The sequence below is a fragment of the Rhopalosiphum padi genome, chromosome 2 (assembly GCF_020882245.1).
Source record: "Rhopalosiphum padi isolate XX-2018 chromosome 2, ASM2088224v1, whole genome shotgun sequence".
Lineage (NCBI taxonomy): Eukaryota > Metazoa > Arthropoda > Insecta > Hemiptera > Aphididae > Rhopalosiphum > Rhopalosiphum padi.
Window position 1 is genome coordinate 72,319,067 of NC_083598.1, and position 16,673 is coordinate 72,335,739.

Consider the following 16,673-nt stretch of genomic DNA (forward strand, 5'->3'; position numbering starts at 1 on the left):
ATGGATAAATATAGTTAAATGAATTTCTGAATGAATAGTAATCACAATAAGAAGTTTATGAAGTATCCAAGAATACAAAAGTGAATGTTTCTTTTTTAAATCGAATTAATAAGTTATGGAAATATAATGATGAACATTTATTAAAAAATTGAAAAAAAAAACAAGATAAAATATTTAAATATTAGTTAGTTAACAATACATGAACAATTGGTTAAATAAATTATGAAAATGGAGTCTAATTTTCTTTTTTTTTTTACGATAAGCTACCGTTACCCTTACCACAACTGCGTTGTTATAAACGTGTGAGCACAGCTATAAATATTTTTTGTGTTTATTGTGTATACTATTATATATAATATTATAGGTACCTAGGTAGATACCTATATTATATTTGTTCGTTGTAAACATTTTTTTTTATTATTATTATCGATTGTTTTTCAATGTAAACTCAAAATTACGAGATCGAAGATGATTTTACACTATTCATTATCTTGAACACGAAATGGCATTGAATTTGTCTTTTTAAAAAGCATTAATAAAAACCGTAAAATCCTGTTGGACGTACGGGTATGGTGTAGGACTAAATATATAATAATAATATCATCGTCGTCGTTGTATACTGCGTACGACCTATTAGGATAATACGATAGATATTACTTAACGTCGGTTTAATATATATAGATACCTACCTATATAGCATGTAAGCATAATGATGATAACGTAATAATATATCGTACGGAGTTTTTGGGATATAGAAAATCGTTCGCCTTTTCTATTAGACAGGTACGGTTATTTTGCTTCGCCATCGAGATACACTTAAAATACCTCTGGACGTGCAAATTATGACTATCGCCGCGTTGTCGGGGTTCCAGAGACAATCGATAATCTCGGCGTCTGAATCAAAACACGACCTCCAATCACACCGGCGGCCGACACACGATACGCCGGGCTGGCGGACGCGGAAAATTCGAAATAATAAAATATATCCGATATCCATCCGACGATGACGACGTGCGACGCCGCCACCATAACGACCACCGCCGCCTTAACCGTTGCCGCCACAACGACGACGACCATCATCGCCATCGCTAGCTGTTACCACCCCACTCGCCGCCGGTCGAAAACTATGGATCGGTGAGCGGCGCGGGGGACCGTTGCAGTGCGCCGCGTCGGTGGCGGGAAATATTGATCCGGACGGACTGGCCCGCCTGCCGCGCGTAGTTTCGCCGGGCGCCGTCAGCAGACGCTGTACCGATCTCGCCGCAACAGCACCGGCGACCATCCCGCGGTTTTTTTCCCTGTTTCCATCAGTCTGTCCGTTACCGTCTTACAGGTACCAGTTATTGTTCGGTAGTGCCCGTCCGCTGTAGTTTCGTCTTCAAACAAGTATGTTTTACGACGGGAATTAGTTTCGGTTTTTTTTTTTAAAACTTAACTTTCCTACCTACCGTTTTTAACGTTGTTATAATAATAATATTATTAATATAATAGTAGTATTAATAGTAGTAACGTTTTCCGTAGAATAGTTTTAAAAATTTTCCAGTGTTCCGTTTTTTTCCCCAGTGATATTTTCTTTATTTTTAAAATGAAATCTTCAGCCACCACGGGCTTTGCGTCCGCGGTCTTTTTAGTGCTGCTATGCGGTTCGACAATCGCGTTGAGCTTCAACGGCAACGACAAGACGGTCATTGACACGCTGGCGTGGACCAGTGATCTATCTGAGGTAAAAAAATCATCGTGATAACCGATTATTTTATGTAGGATAGCTATAAGATTGGCAATAATATTATTGTGTGCATAAAACGGTTTATTATTAACCGGTGTAATTTGTTGGCGCGCGAATCTCTTGAGTAGATCTGCGGAAAACAGGTTTTCGATCAGTATACAGAAAATTAAATCACTCGCATGGGTACACATAGTAGGTACTATTATTATATTATTAAACGCCAAATGAGAAATCTAATTTATAATATATGGATACGTGAGATATATAATATATTAGTAGTAGATAGAAACGGTTCTTTCGAAATCCCCCGTCAGTATCGCGAGTCCAGCAGCCAACGATCAGCCTCCTTTCATACGGGTCCCCCCTTCCACTATTATTTTTATACGAGTGGCTGTGGTTTTGTATTATTCTTGTTAGCGCAACGGTTACCCAGATTCCCAGGCATCTAAGTCGTCGTCATACCGGAAACATATTTTTTCTCAAGAGACATGACGCGATATCTAGGCATTACCTATGTTATAATATGTTAATACCTACCTTTTAATTGTTGTATTGTTTCGAACACGTGGTACCGAGTACCGACTATTAGATGAGAACGACAGGTAATTATGCCGGGACGCTGAGGAGGAAAATTTTGGCGGCACGTATAATTGCTAAACTTATTATGCGATTTGTTGTAATTTTGTGGGCCCACCACGGGAACCAATAACGGAAATTATCGTGGCAGATTATTACTAAATAGTTATCTACTGTTATGCGAACACACGGCTGCCGCCGCGCCACATTGGAAAAATCACTGTTCTCGCGGTGGAGTCGTCGTCTTAGTGTAGGTTACCCACTAAATACGCTTGACGGAGACGCAATAAACCGGTATTCGCCATTACTACAATGCCCCCCTCCCACCCGCCTACTTCACTGATGGACCGTGACCAGGCACATAATACTATATTGTATTATATACGCCGGATCTGTTGTTGCACTGCATGCAGCGTCTATCGTTCGCCAGGTGTTTTTGGAGGACGAACAAAAAAAAAAATCAAATTTCAAGTCCGTGTATGTAGGTAGGTAGATAGGTAGAAAGGCAGGTAGTGGTCGTGTATGCCATATAATATATTATATGTACTGTACTCTGTGGACGTACAAAAGACCTTCGCCAAATCGTCACCGCCCCTAAGCCCAGTAACCTGATAATCTTACGCTCCAAAAAGAAAAGGAGAAAAAAAACACCCCATTGTGCGTGTACCTATATGACTATAAACCAGCAATATATTGTAATACAGAAATGCTGGCGTGCATGAGGTTAATGCATCTCCGTTTTATCCTGTCCAATGTATGTTATACACGAGATCAGTATAATATTATGTTTAAAGTCTACTATATACTTTTTTTTATTTTAATGTAGTACATTTCAACAGTAGTTCAAATAAGTGAGGAGATATTGTCATTTCGTAAATACTCTTTGATGCTCCATTCACTTAACAACCTTTACTTCGAAAACTATCAATTATTTTCTAAATATTTCTTTTATATAGATAGATACTTAATTTTGGCAGTTTTTATAAAATATAAATGTACACTTATACACATTATTGAATATTCGAGTCATATACAGGTTTTGAATATTTTTCCAGCTGGTTTGTTTTTATTTATTTAATCTGCGTACCTACCTATATGAGGTATGGCTTATTATGTGACCATACAATAATTATTATTCAACGACGAATCGTGCACTTGTTTCGATGTTAAAGGGTATGATATTTGCTATAGGTCATATATTTAACTAATCTAACGAAAGTATATTATAGAGATTTAGAAATATAGATATCCTTGCTAATATGAAAAAAACAGTTTACAATTTACAACTGTTTTATAATTTTGATTTTTTTTTTTAAATAGAAGCTATTACGCATCTCAATAAATATATTATTTTAAGAGTTTAGTGTTCTATAATTCATGTAGATAATATTAATTTTCTTATTTTGTCTATAGAGATTCCTATAATACTTGTCTGTAAATATTACCTTTACATTTACGACGTACGTATACCATTAGTGTATATCTTGTAATTAGTGGTTTATTAACGTGATCGTTATTTAATTCTTCTATTGTAATAAATGTATAATATTTACTACTTGAGCTTCATATATATTATTCTTTCATATATTTATTGTATTCATATTTACATTGCTATAAATTGGCAAAGTATCCGGACTCTTTGTAAACCCTATTTATCTCAGCCTATTGTTGTTATATTTCGGCAGGTGTTGCCAGGTGACCACCTGGCAATATTATATCCCGCAACTCAACTCTTCTAAAATTTCTGTATACGTGACATTAACCTTGAGTATAGAACATCCTACCAGTTTTTGGGGGGCGTCCTACACACTCACCTGAATTTATATTATAAAGTATAAACTAAAATATTATGTAATTTTCCCTTTATAAATTCTCTTTTATTTTCGGTGCATCTACTTAAAATTATATTTTAGATACGTTTTTATTACAATATACCTTGTAATAATATACCTTATTAGTTATTATAGTAAAGTGATGACCTAAGATTCAGTGTTTTAATATTAGGTTCATAGTATGTATTGTAATGATGATATCTGTCGTTTAATTTATTATTTAGCAGATATTTTATATTATATAATTAAGTATCTTTGGCGTTTAAATTTTTTCTTCAAAGCTGATTATGATTAATGGCAATATACAATCATTATGTTTTTTTAGAAAAGTATAAAAGTACTATCATGATTTTGTTGCTGTTCTCATGACAGTCAAAAAGTATTCACTACAATTGTGATTCATTTGAGACTACTAAAAACTATATTATAATATAATATAGCACAATGTGAAAATATAATGGTTGAATATTCAATATGAACTGATATAGGCATTGATTTTTTTTTTAGCTAAAATAACTAAACAAAATTTCGTTTTGTATATTATGTACAAGCCCTAATAATTTTGTATGTTTAGAACTTGATTAATACTGACTGTTCAGCTCTGCAACTTGTTACGTATTCGTACTTTATCTCTTTTAAAGTTGACTTAGTGTGATAATATTATTCGGTAGCTATTAGGGCATAGACAGAAATTAAGCGTTATTATTGGAGATGAGGCTAAATACTTAAAATACAATAAAAAAATATATAAGATCCTCTCTAAAACATAATGTATACATTATTATGTATATTCTGTTAAATATGATGTACTTATCATATATAAAGTGGTCACTATGATATTAAATATTTATTGTAATAATTTTTATGTCTGTACCAATTGTATCTGTAATCAAACGGAATTTTATTGGTCGATAGCACACAGTAAAAAATCATTTTTATATAATAAAAGGTGTACTGTTTTTTTTTCATTCAAATCTACAATCAATAGAACAACTTCAAGTAATTTTTCCAAAGAAGAGTGTAGGTATAGTTTATTTTCATATCGCTCCTGACGAAATATGAAGCATGATGATTCTGCAGATTATATACTTATAAGTTAGAATTATTTATTTTCAGTCTACCTTATTTTATTTCAAACCAACAAAATAATAGTATTATCATTGGTGTAATTCTGTGACAACTGAATGTAACTTGTTGGAGCAGCAGCTAAGAGCGTTATACTTATAAAATATAAGCTATAATACAAGTACAGTGCTGGTTCAATTATTGCTGTCATCGTTTGTATACTTTCTGAATGCACGTCCGCCATTGGGCGAACCATATTTGAAAATATTTTTAGATTGCACAATAAATCGTGAATCTCTACTCTTGAATCTAGATTCATATCTTTGTTTTCATTTATATATCTTAGTGTTCTTATTTAATAATTTTCATAGTACATGACTGGGAATCTATATTTTTTTATATTAAATATTATTAAATAAACGGTAATAAACTAGAAATATGGCTGTTCAATGATGCGTAGTTTTGTGGTTATTTGCGAGTGCAATGGCCGTAATATACTACCAACAATTCAGTAGTTTTTATTTTTGAGTGATATTTTAACTGTACGATTAAATTATTGGATAGAAAGTACAATAAAAACGAATAGGAAGATACTTATCCAGTCAATCCAAACCTCATTGGTATAACCATATAATATTTAAAAAATAAAATAACTTATTCTGATTTGAATATACATCGATTATTAACTTATAGAAAATTCAATAGATTGTGTACACGTTTTATTATATAAAAAAAAAGTTAAATCATCAATATTCTAGCCGAACAATAAAATCGATGAATAATTAACATGCATTGGAGAAATTAACAATTGCACCGTAAAAAATGTTTCATTTTAATTCTTGGAATGGATATAATATTCGCTTAACAAAAATGTATGTTATACACATAATAGTATAATTTAACAACCTTAGTAGAACCTGAAAGCAATTTGATAAAAAAAAGTTATTTTTAAATTTATGAATTTATTGAAAGAGACTTTAATAAGTACATAACGAAAAAGATTAAATGCAAGCGTGACATAAAATATTATTTATAATACGAAGTTTTTATTTATCGACCCGGCTCGTCTTAATAACATCAGCGTGGTACATCACTCTTTTAGCGAGACATTTTCCATGAGTCTATGAGTAAAATATAGTAGTTTTAAATTAAAACTTCTTAAAATCACGCTATCAATGTGTCGGTTGACAAGCTTTTTTGATCACCAAAAACTCGAAATAATAATAGTAAATAAAACTAACGTGCCCGAAAAAATGCACATCTAGTCATCAATACTGCATATCTGGTAGATTGGCACCACAGTTGCGTATTAATATCGTCATATACATGTGTATACATTGCGCGTATATATTCTATACCTAACAAGACCAACTGTGTTATACACATTATAATTTTTATACAATATATATGTGTAGATGCGTCAGGTGCACGTACATATTATAGGAATTTAGGACTGGCAATAAGGCGGCAAGGTCGTGGTCGAAATAAAATATGTTATTTCCGGATCTGCGTAAAGCATTACCTATATTATATTAATTTTAAGTATTATACATTTATATATGTTCTGTTTTTAATCATATTTGTGTGAAATTACTAGTAATTTACAATTTTTATCTGGTGGAGATGAGCGTTTTCCGAGAACAGTGACATACATGCCGTACTATAGGTTTAAGTATATACTTAATATTGTTGTGGATGCTTAAAACTGCAGCTTTCCGGCTATTATAATATATTTGTATATAAGTTTTCTGCGTATAATAATTCTATATTTTACCCAAAACCGTAGTATACACAGCTCAAGTCCCCATAATTTGTTAGATACATATTGTATATACCTATGTATACTGTACATATAATATACGCACAAGTACAGACAAGAATAATAAAATGTATACATAAGTATATTATCATATATTTGCGCTATTCACTTTATCTGGGGGTGCCGCCGTCGTCGCCGAGTGCTGTGTGCGTGTGTCGTAATACAGTATTGTAAAAATATTGATCACGCGCGCGCGCACCCCGAAAACACTGCGACGGTGGTAGAATTGGGCCGTGGGCGGCGGCGGCTTTAGCGTGATGTGCGGGGTAGCAGGGTTAAAGAACCCTCAGGGGAAGGGCTCGACAGCACCATAGGGGTAGAAATCCGGCGCCACGGCCGACTTTTATTACGTTCGGCGGCCGTGAGGCGTATCGCTCTGCGTGTGGAGAACCGATTCCCTCCACCGTTGTCGCCAGATGATAGCTATATTTATAATGGTAAGCTACTATACGTACTGCGTATATAGGTATATGTGTGGCTACTGACGTTTGGCCGTTGTAATTATTCTACGTGCGGATTATTTTACCACCCCTCCTGGCCACCACTAACGATCAACTCTGCTGTGCTGTACACTTCCACGACCTAGCTAGCCAAAGTGCATATGCCTGTCGGTACATAAACAATTAATCCCGCAGAAAGTTAATTTTACCTTTGCGGCTACGTAGTACTTATATTAAATACATGTATAGATTCATTGTCCCATAATTATTATTTTTATTTTATCATCTTGTCAAACAATATATTATTATAGCAATTTGTTATAAATTATAATTTATACATATTTATATTAGACTCAACGCGTGTATAAATTGATTTATTTATGAACTTTTGTGTGTAAGAATAATTCTCTTTTTCTCTTTTTAATATATTATAATAATGCGTGTATCACAAATGTTTGAAACATTTTCAATGGAGTTGGTTTTTTGCGAATTATCTTTTTTTGTTAAAAAAAAAACGGTTTGATTTTGAAATCAATGAATTTATTGTGTGCAACATAAGTCTCGGGTACTCGGGTGACGCATGCTATATTTTACGAATTCTTCATGAAATATGTTTGAGTGTGTCACTTTTAAATTTTAAATATACATATAATACTATAATGTTAAAGTTATTCAAGTTTTATTTTTTGACTTTAACAAAAAAAATGACCAAATTAGTTTTATAAATACAAACATAATATTACTATGATACATTTTTATTGAATTGTTTCACTCAGTTTTAGCTATATTTATAAAGAAAACAGATGTTCGAAAACGCCTGTATTATTTTCAAATATAGAATATAAATTTAATTTTAATAAGAAAAAAGAGCTTCTTTGAGTTTATTTAATGTAAATATTTATTAAATTTTATAATATTTATAACTAGTTCTGGTATTCATTTTAGGTTTGACTTAGATAATTTTTACATACACAATAAATTAACTTTGAAATAAAATGAGTAATTAGGTATGTTGTAAGTTTTAATTTTCATAAATTAAAAACATAATAGATAACGATTAATGAGTATTTAGATTTAATAAATTAATTTTCACAAAAACTAAAATAAATGTTTATTAAAACATTGAAAATTAGTTTTATAATATTAGACATGTGACTAAAAAATAGTTTTTTGTTTTGAACAAAAATAAATTCATCTTTTTTTGATACTGAAAACTTTTGTTTAATTTACATTCATTAAATGAAATATTTTTAAAATAATAAAAACCATTATAGTTACTGTCTACATAAATAAGTTTCATAGGAAAAAATATAATATTTTCAATATTATTATGTTGATTTTATTATTATTTGCGTTGATTTTTTTAATTATAAATATTTTATAATTATAACATTATTTGTATCGGTTAAGTAATGAAGAATGCAGTTTGTATCAATTATTTAACTATCTAAATAACCAATAGGTATAGATTAATAAATAAATAAATGTACATCGTACAGATTTTAATACATTTTAGATTAGTCAAGACATAAGTTCTGGTGAGTGTGGTAAAACTTAATTGTGTGTTTTTATAATTTATTAATAGTTTATGAAATGATCTGCCTATATAATATAGGTACCACTAAAAATTACGAATGGCTTATCTACATAAAAAACAACGGTTTAGTGTTATATAGTCAATACTTTTTTATGCTTACTGATTGGTGAATTCAATATTTATGTTTTCTATGTAATTATGATTTATAATTTGTATAATTCAAATTGAAACAAAATACATAGTTCTAAAAGTTGTGATATTCTGTCAGTTTTCACCACAAGTTGTATAAGTTAATATTAACACATTTTGAAATTTAAAATGTATTAATTGGATAAGGAGCATTTGAAGCTGTTCAAGTTAATATTTACTAATAATACTAAAATATCATTTATTTATTTCTCATACTTGTAAATATTATAAATAACTTATCTTACGCTTTCTAAATGACTTAAAACAATAATAATAATAATAATATTAAAAATCCTCTAAAATATTATTATTTCAAAAATCACTATGTCACGGTTGTTGATATCATCTACGAGTTCCCACGAATGTTTTGCGGAACCGAATGCAGTTACCAGTAAAATTATACGTAAAAAATCTTATGCATGTGATAACGTGAATCGCTCTTTTTTTGTATCCTTGTCTTTTAGGTTACGTCTCCCTTGATACGTGCATAAAAATTTAGTTCGTTTTTTCAATAGACGTCCCAACGCAACGGCTCAACAGCAAGTAGAACACGAATCGCTGCTATTGTTGAGTAAAGCATAATATTTATTATACTACGTACATGTATTAATTTAGATCCGTATTTCATTTCTTTTGTGTGGATAAGTTTTATAAGTCACCATGTAATTTTTCATCGTTTTTATTTAAAAACAGACACGTGTTGATGGGGGGGGGGGAAGGGAGCAAAAATAGGTTGCTGTTAGTTTATGTGGCCGAAATGTAACAGGGTTAAATGATTTTATATCAGGTTGAAATTATCGTTCTTGTAATTGAGTTTATTATCTGTAATTGACATTTAATGATACATCGTAGTAGTTTGTATAATAGTTGTCGTTTGGATTCTATTGTTTCTTTCAACACAACCGATTTGACAAGAATTAGGAAAATAATTTTCACCTTTTCTTCGTTCATTGGACAAGTGAACACTTGAACTGAACACTTGAAATATTTCTACAGTGTGAAACTATTTTCAAAAATCACTATGCGTATAAAAATAATATGTTTTACATCTGAATATTAATATTTATTTATGTACAAAAAGTTTTTGTAAAAGCATACTCAAAATATTTTACATGATTGTATATACTTGTTTGTAGAATTTGTAAACATCTATTGTCGTTCTCACTTCTATATTCAGGAATAGTATGTGTTTGAAAATCTACTGGAATATATCATAACTAATACTATTTTGATTGAATTAAATTAAATATTTTGTTCCTGTTTTATTTTTTTTAAATATGCTATTATAATCAAATACCTCTATTTTGGTATTATGTGCAATGCCGAGACCGGATTAGTATCATCCTATTAAAATGCATTGTAAAAAAAAGAATTATAATAGTGACTAGAATCATAAACTTGATTTGATGCTGTGTTCAATTCAAAAGATACGGGTCCTTTTTTGTGCCCTTTAACAAACGAATAAAGAATATTAGTCAGTGTCCCACGGTATATATAAATATCTAATAAATATAATTATACAGTGATATCTTAGAGTATAGAGTTCATGAGTCAGAATTACAAAAATAGTATTAAATATTATTATTTATTTTAATTTTTTTGATTTTAGTTTTATATTTGATTATAACTCTAACCTTAATTTATGTCGTTAGGTATCATTATATCAAATATCTTGATCAATATGTATAATGTTTACATATGCATGAATTAAAATATTTGTCATCGATAATTCTGTAATATGAATATACTCTCTTTATTATGTATTTAGACGTATTTTATTAAACAGATATTTTTTAAGTTATTAGGTATATATACTTATATAAAAAGCAAATATTATTTTAAAGCCGCCTATTTTATTGTGTTTACGTATTTATTAACTATCTAACAAACCGTACACACATTTACCGTTTCTGAAATTACTATTTAAATATATTGGAATCTTTTATTAAATTGTATGAAGATTATATATACGCCAAGATTATATATGTTTTAAATTTATATTATTTTGAATTTTTATTGGATATTACATTTCATAATTCTTTCATTTATTTCTATTGAACTGAACAATTTTTAATCAATGTGTTTTAATACAAATTTTTTTTAGTTATTATTCTATAGATAATTATGTTACTACACATATATTTAAACAAAGCTTCTTTTCTATGTTTAAATAAATTAGTTGTATTATTATTTATTAAGTATTTAAAAAGGTCAAAATGTAATAATTACATATAGTTTTTAGTATAGTAAATTAAAAGTACAAATGACCTTAGGTTTATAATGATCAATAATTATGATAATTAGATTAATAAATGTGTATGTGGATCATTATTATACAATCATAAATCCACGCATTTAAAAATTATTATTTTATAATTGGTAATAATTAGTAATTTAACTAACTAATAAGTATATAGAGTAATTATATAATTAGTTAAAAAAATCTCTGTATTACTTTAAGGGATGTCACGTATTGATACGGTTTAACAGAGTGTAAATGTTTGATGAGTAATCAAAAATAAAATACATATAGAAGGTTTAAAGTAGAAGGGGACTCTTTGAACCTGTGATCTTGATTCAGATGATTAATTGTGCATCAAAAATCGTCTTTTAATTGTAGGATGATCACACAGAGGCAATGACAAAGGATTTTAAACCGTGGTAAAATGAGTTCAACGAGCCACTGTCGTTCCGTTTGATGTACTTTAAGGTGTATTCCTAGCTTGGATAAAAAAAAATGTATACAATTCAAATTATTTTTGTTTATATCTTGTTAGCGTAGTGGTACCCATATCTAGCTATTATTATAAATTTAGGTTAAATTTTAGTTAAAAATTAAAACTAAAATGATTATAAAAAGGTAGGTATACTATGTTTGTGATATGTAATAAAATAAAATAATTTTTGTTTTATTCTTAAAATATTATCTTTTGGTATGATTTTTAATATTTTAATAGATAATTTATAAGCTTGTACTACCTATTTATATTTATTTATTTATTTATTTAGTATCGGTACCTAAGTATATGATAAATAATTCAATAAAATTATTGAATAGTTGATAGTGTGGTTTTAGAAGTTTTGAGATTGTACGAAATATTAAAATGTTACTCAAACACTGGTCTAAAAATGCAAGAATTAAACAAAGAGTTAAACAGATAATTTAACATATATTTTAACTGAGATAAACTGACATATGTGTTTCTATAACATTGATTGGTAGATTTTATTATAATCTCTACATATTATAACTTATAATATTCGATACTATTATAATATTTTATTTATATAAAAACAATATAACTCATAAAATTGAGTTTTTCGAAATTTTGAATAATTTTGATAAATTTATCAGAAAAGTCGACAACTAAAAATATTTGTATCATTATTGACTAATGTGGCCATGTGGGGTGGTATTTTGATATCGGACGAATAAAAAAAATGGTGGTTTGTAGAAAATTGCATTTTTACCTATTAAATTGTACATCATACAAAATGATTATATCAATTTTTCCTGAAAACCTACTTTGTAGTATTTTTAACATATTTATAATCTTTTATGTATGTATATAATATAATATATATCTTGATAGGTGTAATATATTATACAATATTCTATTATTCTAATATTCATGTGATATCGTGTAAAAATAATTTAGTTAAATTAACCATTGATTCATATACCAAATAGAATATTCTCTAGAAATATTTATGTAAGACTATTACATTTATAGTTGCTTCTACTGGAATTTAAAATTGTTTAATAATTATATTCAAAGGTTAATTAGTTACGGATACAATTCTTCATTGTCGTTGAATAAATTGTAGTTTAATCTATTTATTATTATTGTTACCTCACTTCTATTTGTAATTACCTTTACATATTTTTAAATTTATAAAAATAAATAAATTCAATCTTACCAGGTATTTTTTTATGATAAAAGGTATTTTCTTTTAATTTTAGTAAGAACCTTAAATATTTGCTACCCTTTTTGGCGGATATCATAAAATAACTAGCATGTATAATATACATTGTATATTTAATAATTTAGTAATATAATTTATTATATATTAATTCCTAATATTTCAAAAATATTTTTAGTAATTTTACGTACATTTTATTTATATACTATACTTGTGATTTGAACTTCATAACAAACTGATAAATAATGCGAAAATGTCATTAGGAAGCTTTTTTGTTTTGTACAATAATGTTCTATACCTATTTTATTTTACGTGGCTCTAAGTTTATCTTATCTTGTGGTGGACTATTATTTATTTCGTTAGATTTCTAGTGTAATGTCTTTAATCATAATACAATACATATTTTTTAAGTGTATGTGCATTTTTATTTTATTTATAATCGTGGATTAATATTATTGATATATAATTATCATATTTGATTCTGATACTGGAGTAGGCTATTTAATTAATTTAAAATTTTTACAAAATACCTTCCATAGTGTAGTATAGTAATGTATTTATCAACCTATTATGTATATATTATTTTATTAAGTATATAATTTTATTTTATTTTTTTTATTTGTAAAACGAAGTAGGAACCTTTTTTGTTTTGTTTTCTAAATTATTTATTATAATAATAATAATACAATTTAGATTGGTTATTTTATTAGGTATAATAAAAAAATAAAAGTTTAATTTATAAAATTACTTTTATTTATTAGAACTAGTTTAATAAATATCAATGATTTATTAGCAAATACCTTCTAAAATATTAAATTGTAATTACAAAACAGCATTTACCATTCATATTGCTATTACCTATATAATATGAATGGACGAACCACGGACATATTAAAACACCTACAACATAGCACTGGCTGACGTCACTTCGTAGATTTGAATTTCATTAATCATCCATCATCACAAGCAACTTTAAAGCAATTACTTTGTCCGTCCGACCAATAGTTTCCGTATTTAGGTCGCTAAACGGTTTTTATAAATGATAGTAATAATAAAAATTGATGTATTGTTTCTTTTTATTTAAATAAAACAATGTTTATATGTATACATTGTATATACATATACTCTATATGGTCGTCATGGTAACACTCGGTGCCCCTTACGTTCACATAATTCCTATTAGAAGGGTCATTTGAATGTGTTGTTGGCGCCCTCTTTAATTTCTCCCCTGCTTGGCCAATGAAATGTACGCGCGGACGTTGAAATAATAAGTCATGTCAATTATATAAAACAAATACATATTCATTTTGTACATATTATCACAGATAGCCAAATTGCTTTGAATTTTTTTGCTGATTAATGTTACTTATTTTTACTCGATAGAAAAACATTAGTTGTGTAGTTAAGTTTTACTTTGTTGTTTAACTATATTTCATTATGGTAGAAATTATTGCAACATATTAAAATGGTGTGAATTTTATAAGACCTAAGCGAACCAAATTAACATTAATATCATGTTTTTTTTGCGTTTTCACATTTTAATATGGCACTCATAATAAGTAGTGTCTATTTTTAAACGCGTTTAAATATGTTTATATTTTTTAGAAAATATACTATTTTAAATATCATATTAAAAAATACAATTTAATCATAATATTTACCTATTTATAGTGTTATAGTGTGCATGTTAAATATTAAAGTGAGTATAAAATGTAAAGGATACATTTTATATTTATACAATTATACTAAACGTACAAAATATATTAAAAGCGTGTTTATAATCATTGAATTTATTAAATACTTTATTTTAATTATCTTTGTCCTATTATAATGGATTTGTTGCAATTTTCACTGTTGTTGTTTCAGATATAAATATTAATATAATAATATAGTATATAACTGATACTATATAGGTCAATTATTTATTGAAAATTACTAATATTTTTTAAACGATCTTCTGTCGTATTTTTAATACGTATTCCTGTATATATTTATATGTATATTGTATATATTATTCGAAAAAATAAATTTGATTTATTGAGGATTTTCATAGAACTATTTTTTAACTCATAAACCTAGTTTTCTTGTTGAATAGTTCTTTTGAATTTAGGTCATAGTTGTAATCTGCGTCATGAAAATGTAATACGAATACAAACAATAATTATGCTTCTATTATAACGGGTTTGGGTATAATAATTAAACGAAAATTTAAAAGTTAATTTATCCGTGTTATTACTTACCTATAAAATAAAACAATATCATATTTTAAAATTGTTTTTTGAACGATTTCTGTTTTAATATGTTTTTGCAATGTATTAAAACCAATAGTACATTTATCTTTTAAGTATGTATATTGTATTCGTTATGTCGATATGTATAACATAAATATTTAAGTTTTGCTGTAGTAAATTTGAATACATTTTATGATGCATATGTCTGTCTTGATAACCTATAATTTATATTATTTAAAACTCTTGAGTTCTGATTTCAGAAGAAAAAATATTCATATATATAATATATAAGGTGAGTTGAGTAGGTGTGCCTCAATATACCTAGTAGCGCGTTTGGCGCCATTTCCTGCTTGTATTGTGGAATAAATGGAACACATACGTTAGCTAACCGGTTCGAAGGTATATTATATCGTTGGGAAAAGCGATCGATTATAATTAACTGCGACGCAAGGTCAAGTTTATATGTTTCTTTAAAACGAGCTGTTTTAATGTTACTTTTGTTTTTATAAAATAAATAATGAACAATACAATTCGCTAGTGGGTCTCTGGCAATTTAATCACTTTCACTACGAAAGTCGTAGTCGTGACCCACCAGGCATAGTACAATTTAGTTTAAAACAGTCACTATTGCGTCCATTAATAAGTATTATGAAAATAAAATGATATTATACTCTAGTCGCATGCATACCGGAGGGAAATTAATGTACTGCGCAATTTTCCTATGTATTATATTTCATATGACGTTTTTTCGTCTTGAGGTTGTTTATTTGTGACGATTAACTTTGAACCGTAGAAACGGGTCACTATGCTAATACATAATGTTTAAAGTGTTAACTCCCTTTTATATTTCTTACTTCCATCACAATTAAGATAAATTCCTATATTTGTCATTTTTATCTGTGTATAAAAAATTAAACTCACTAAATTACACCGAATTATTATCATATTAGTAAGTGACCTTATCGTCATGTCACCATATCGCGAGGCTTAAGCTTTGTTATTAACACTTTGTGAAGATTATAAATAGATAGTTGGTTATAATATAACCAAATTAGTGGCTTTAGTAAAAAAACTTCTTCATTGTTTCTCCGTAAAAAAATATGCTATAAAATACCATCGTTGTACGTGCTCAGCTGTGATGACACCCTTGATATACCTTGAAGGGTTGCTATAATCTTGATTAATACTGAATCTTTTGATCTTTTGTTACGTGAAATTGTATATGTATGTTACGATTATACAAACAAATTGTTGTTGGTTTTATTTTGTTAATACATTTAAAAAATATATTTACTTTGTGTTTGTGTACCTAAGTAATATGTTATTTGTAACAT

The 16,673-nt window shown here is 28.3% G+C and overlaps 1 protein-coding gene across 4 annotated transcripts in view; it reads left to right on the forward strand.

Moving 5' to 3' along the window:
* The window catches only part of LOC132919645 (fasciclin-1), a 61,283-nt gene that overhangs the window by 23,823 nt on the left and 20,787 nt on the right, over positions 1–16,673 (forward strand). For 3 of the 4 annotated variants that reach the window (XM_060981397.1, XM_060981400.1, XM_060981399.1), the window contains exon 1: positions 1,241–1,723. The exons of the other annotated variant lie outside the window; for it this stretch is intronic. In XM_060981397.1, the coding sequence (XP_060837380.1) occupies positions 1,586–1,723 (138 nt within the window). In that variant the 5' untranslated portion in view covers positions 1,241–1,585. Of the gene's footprint in view, positions 1–1,240; positions 1,724–16,673 lie in introns of those variants that run through there. 4 annotated transcript variants of the gene reach the window in all.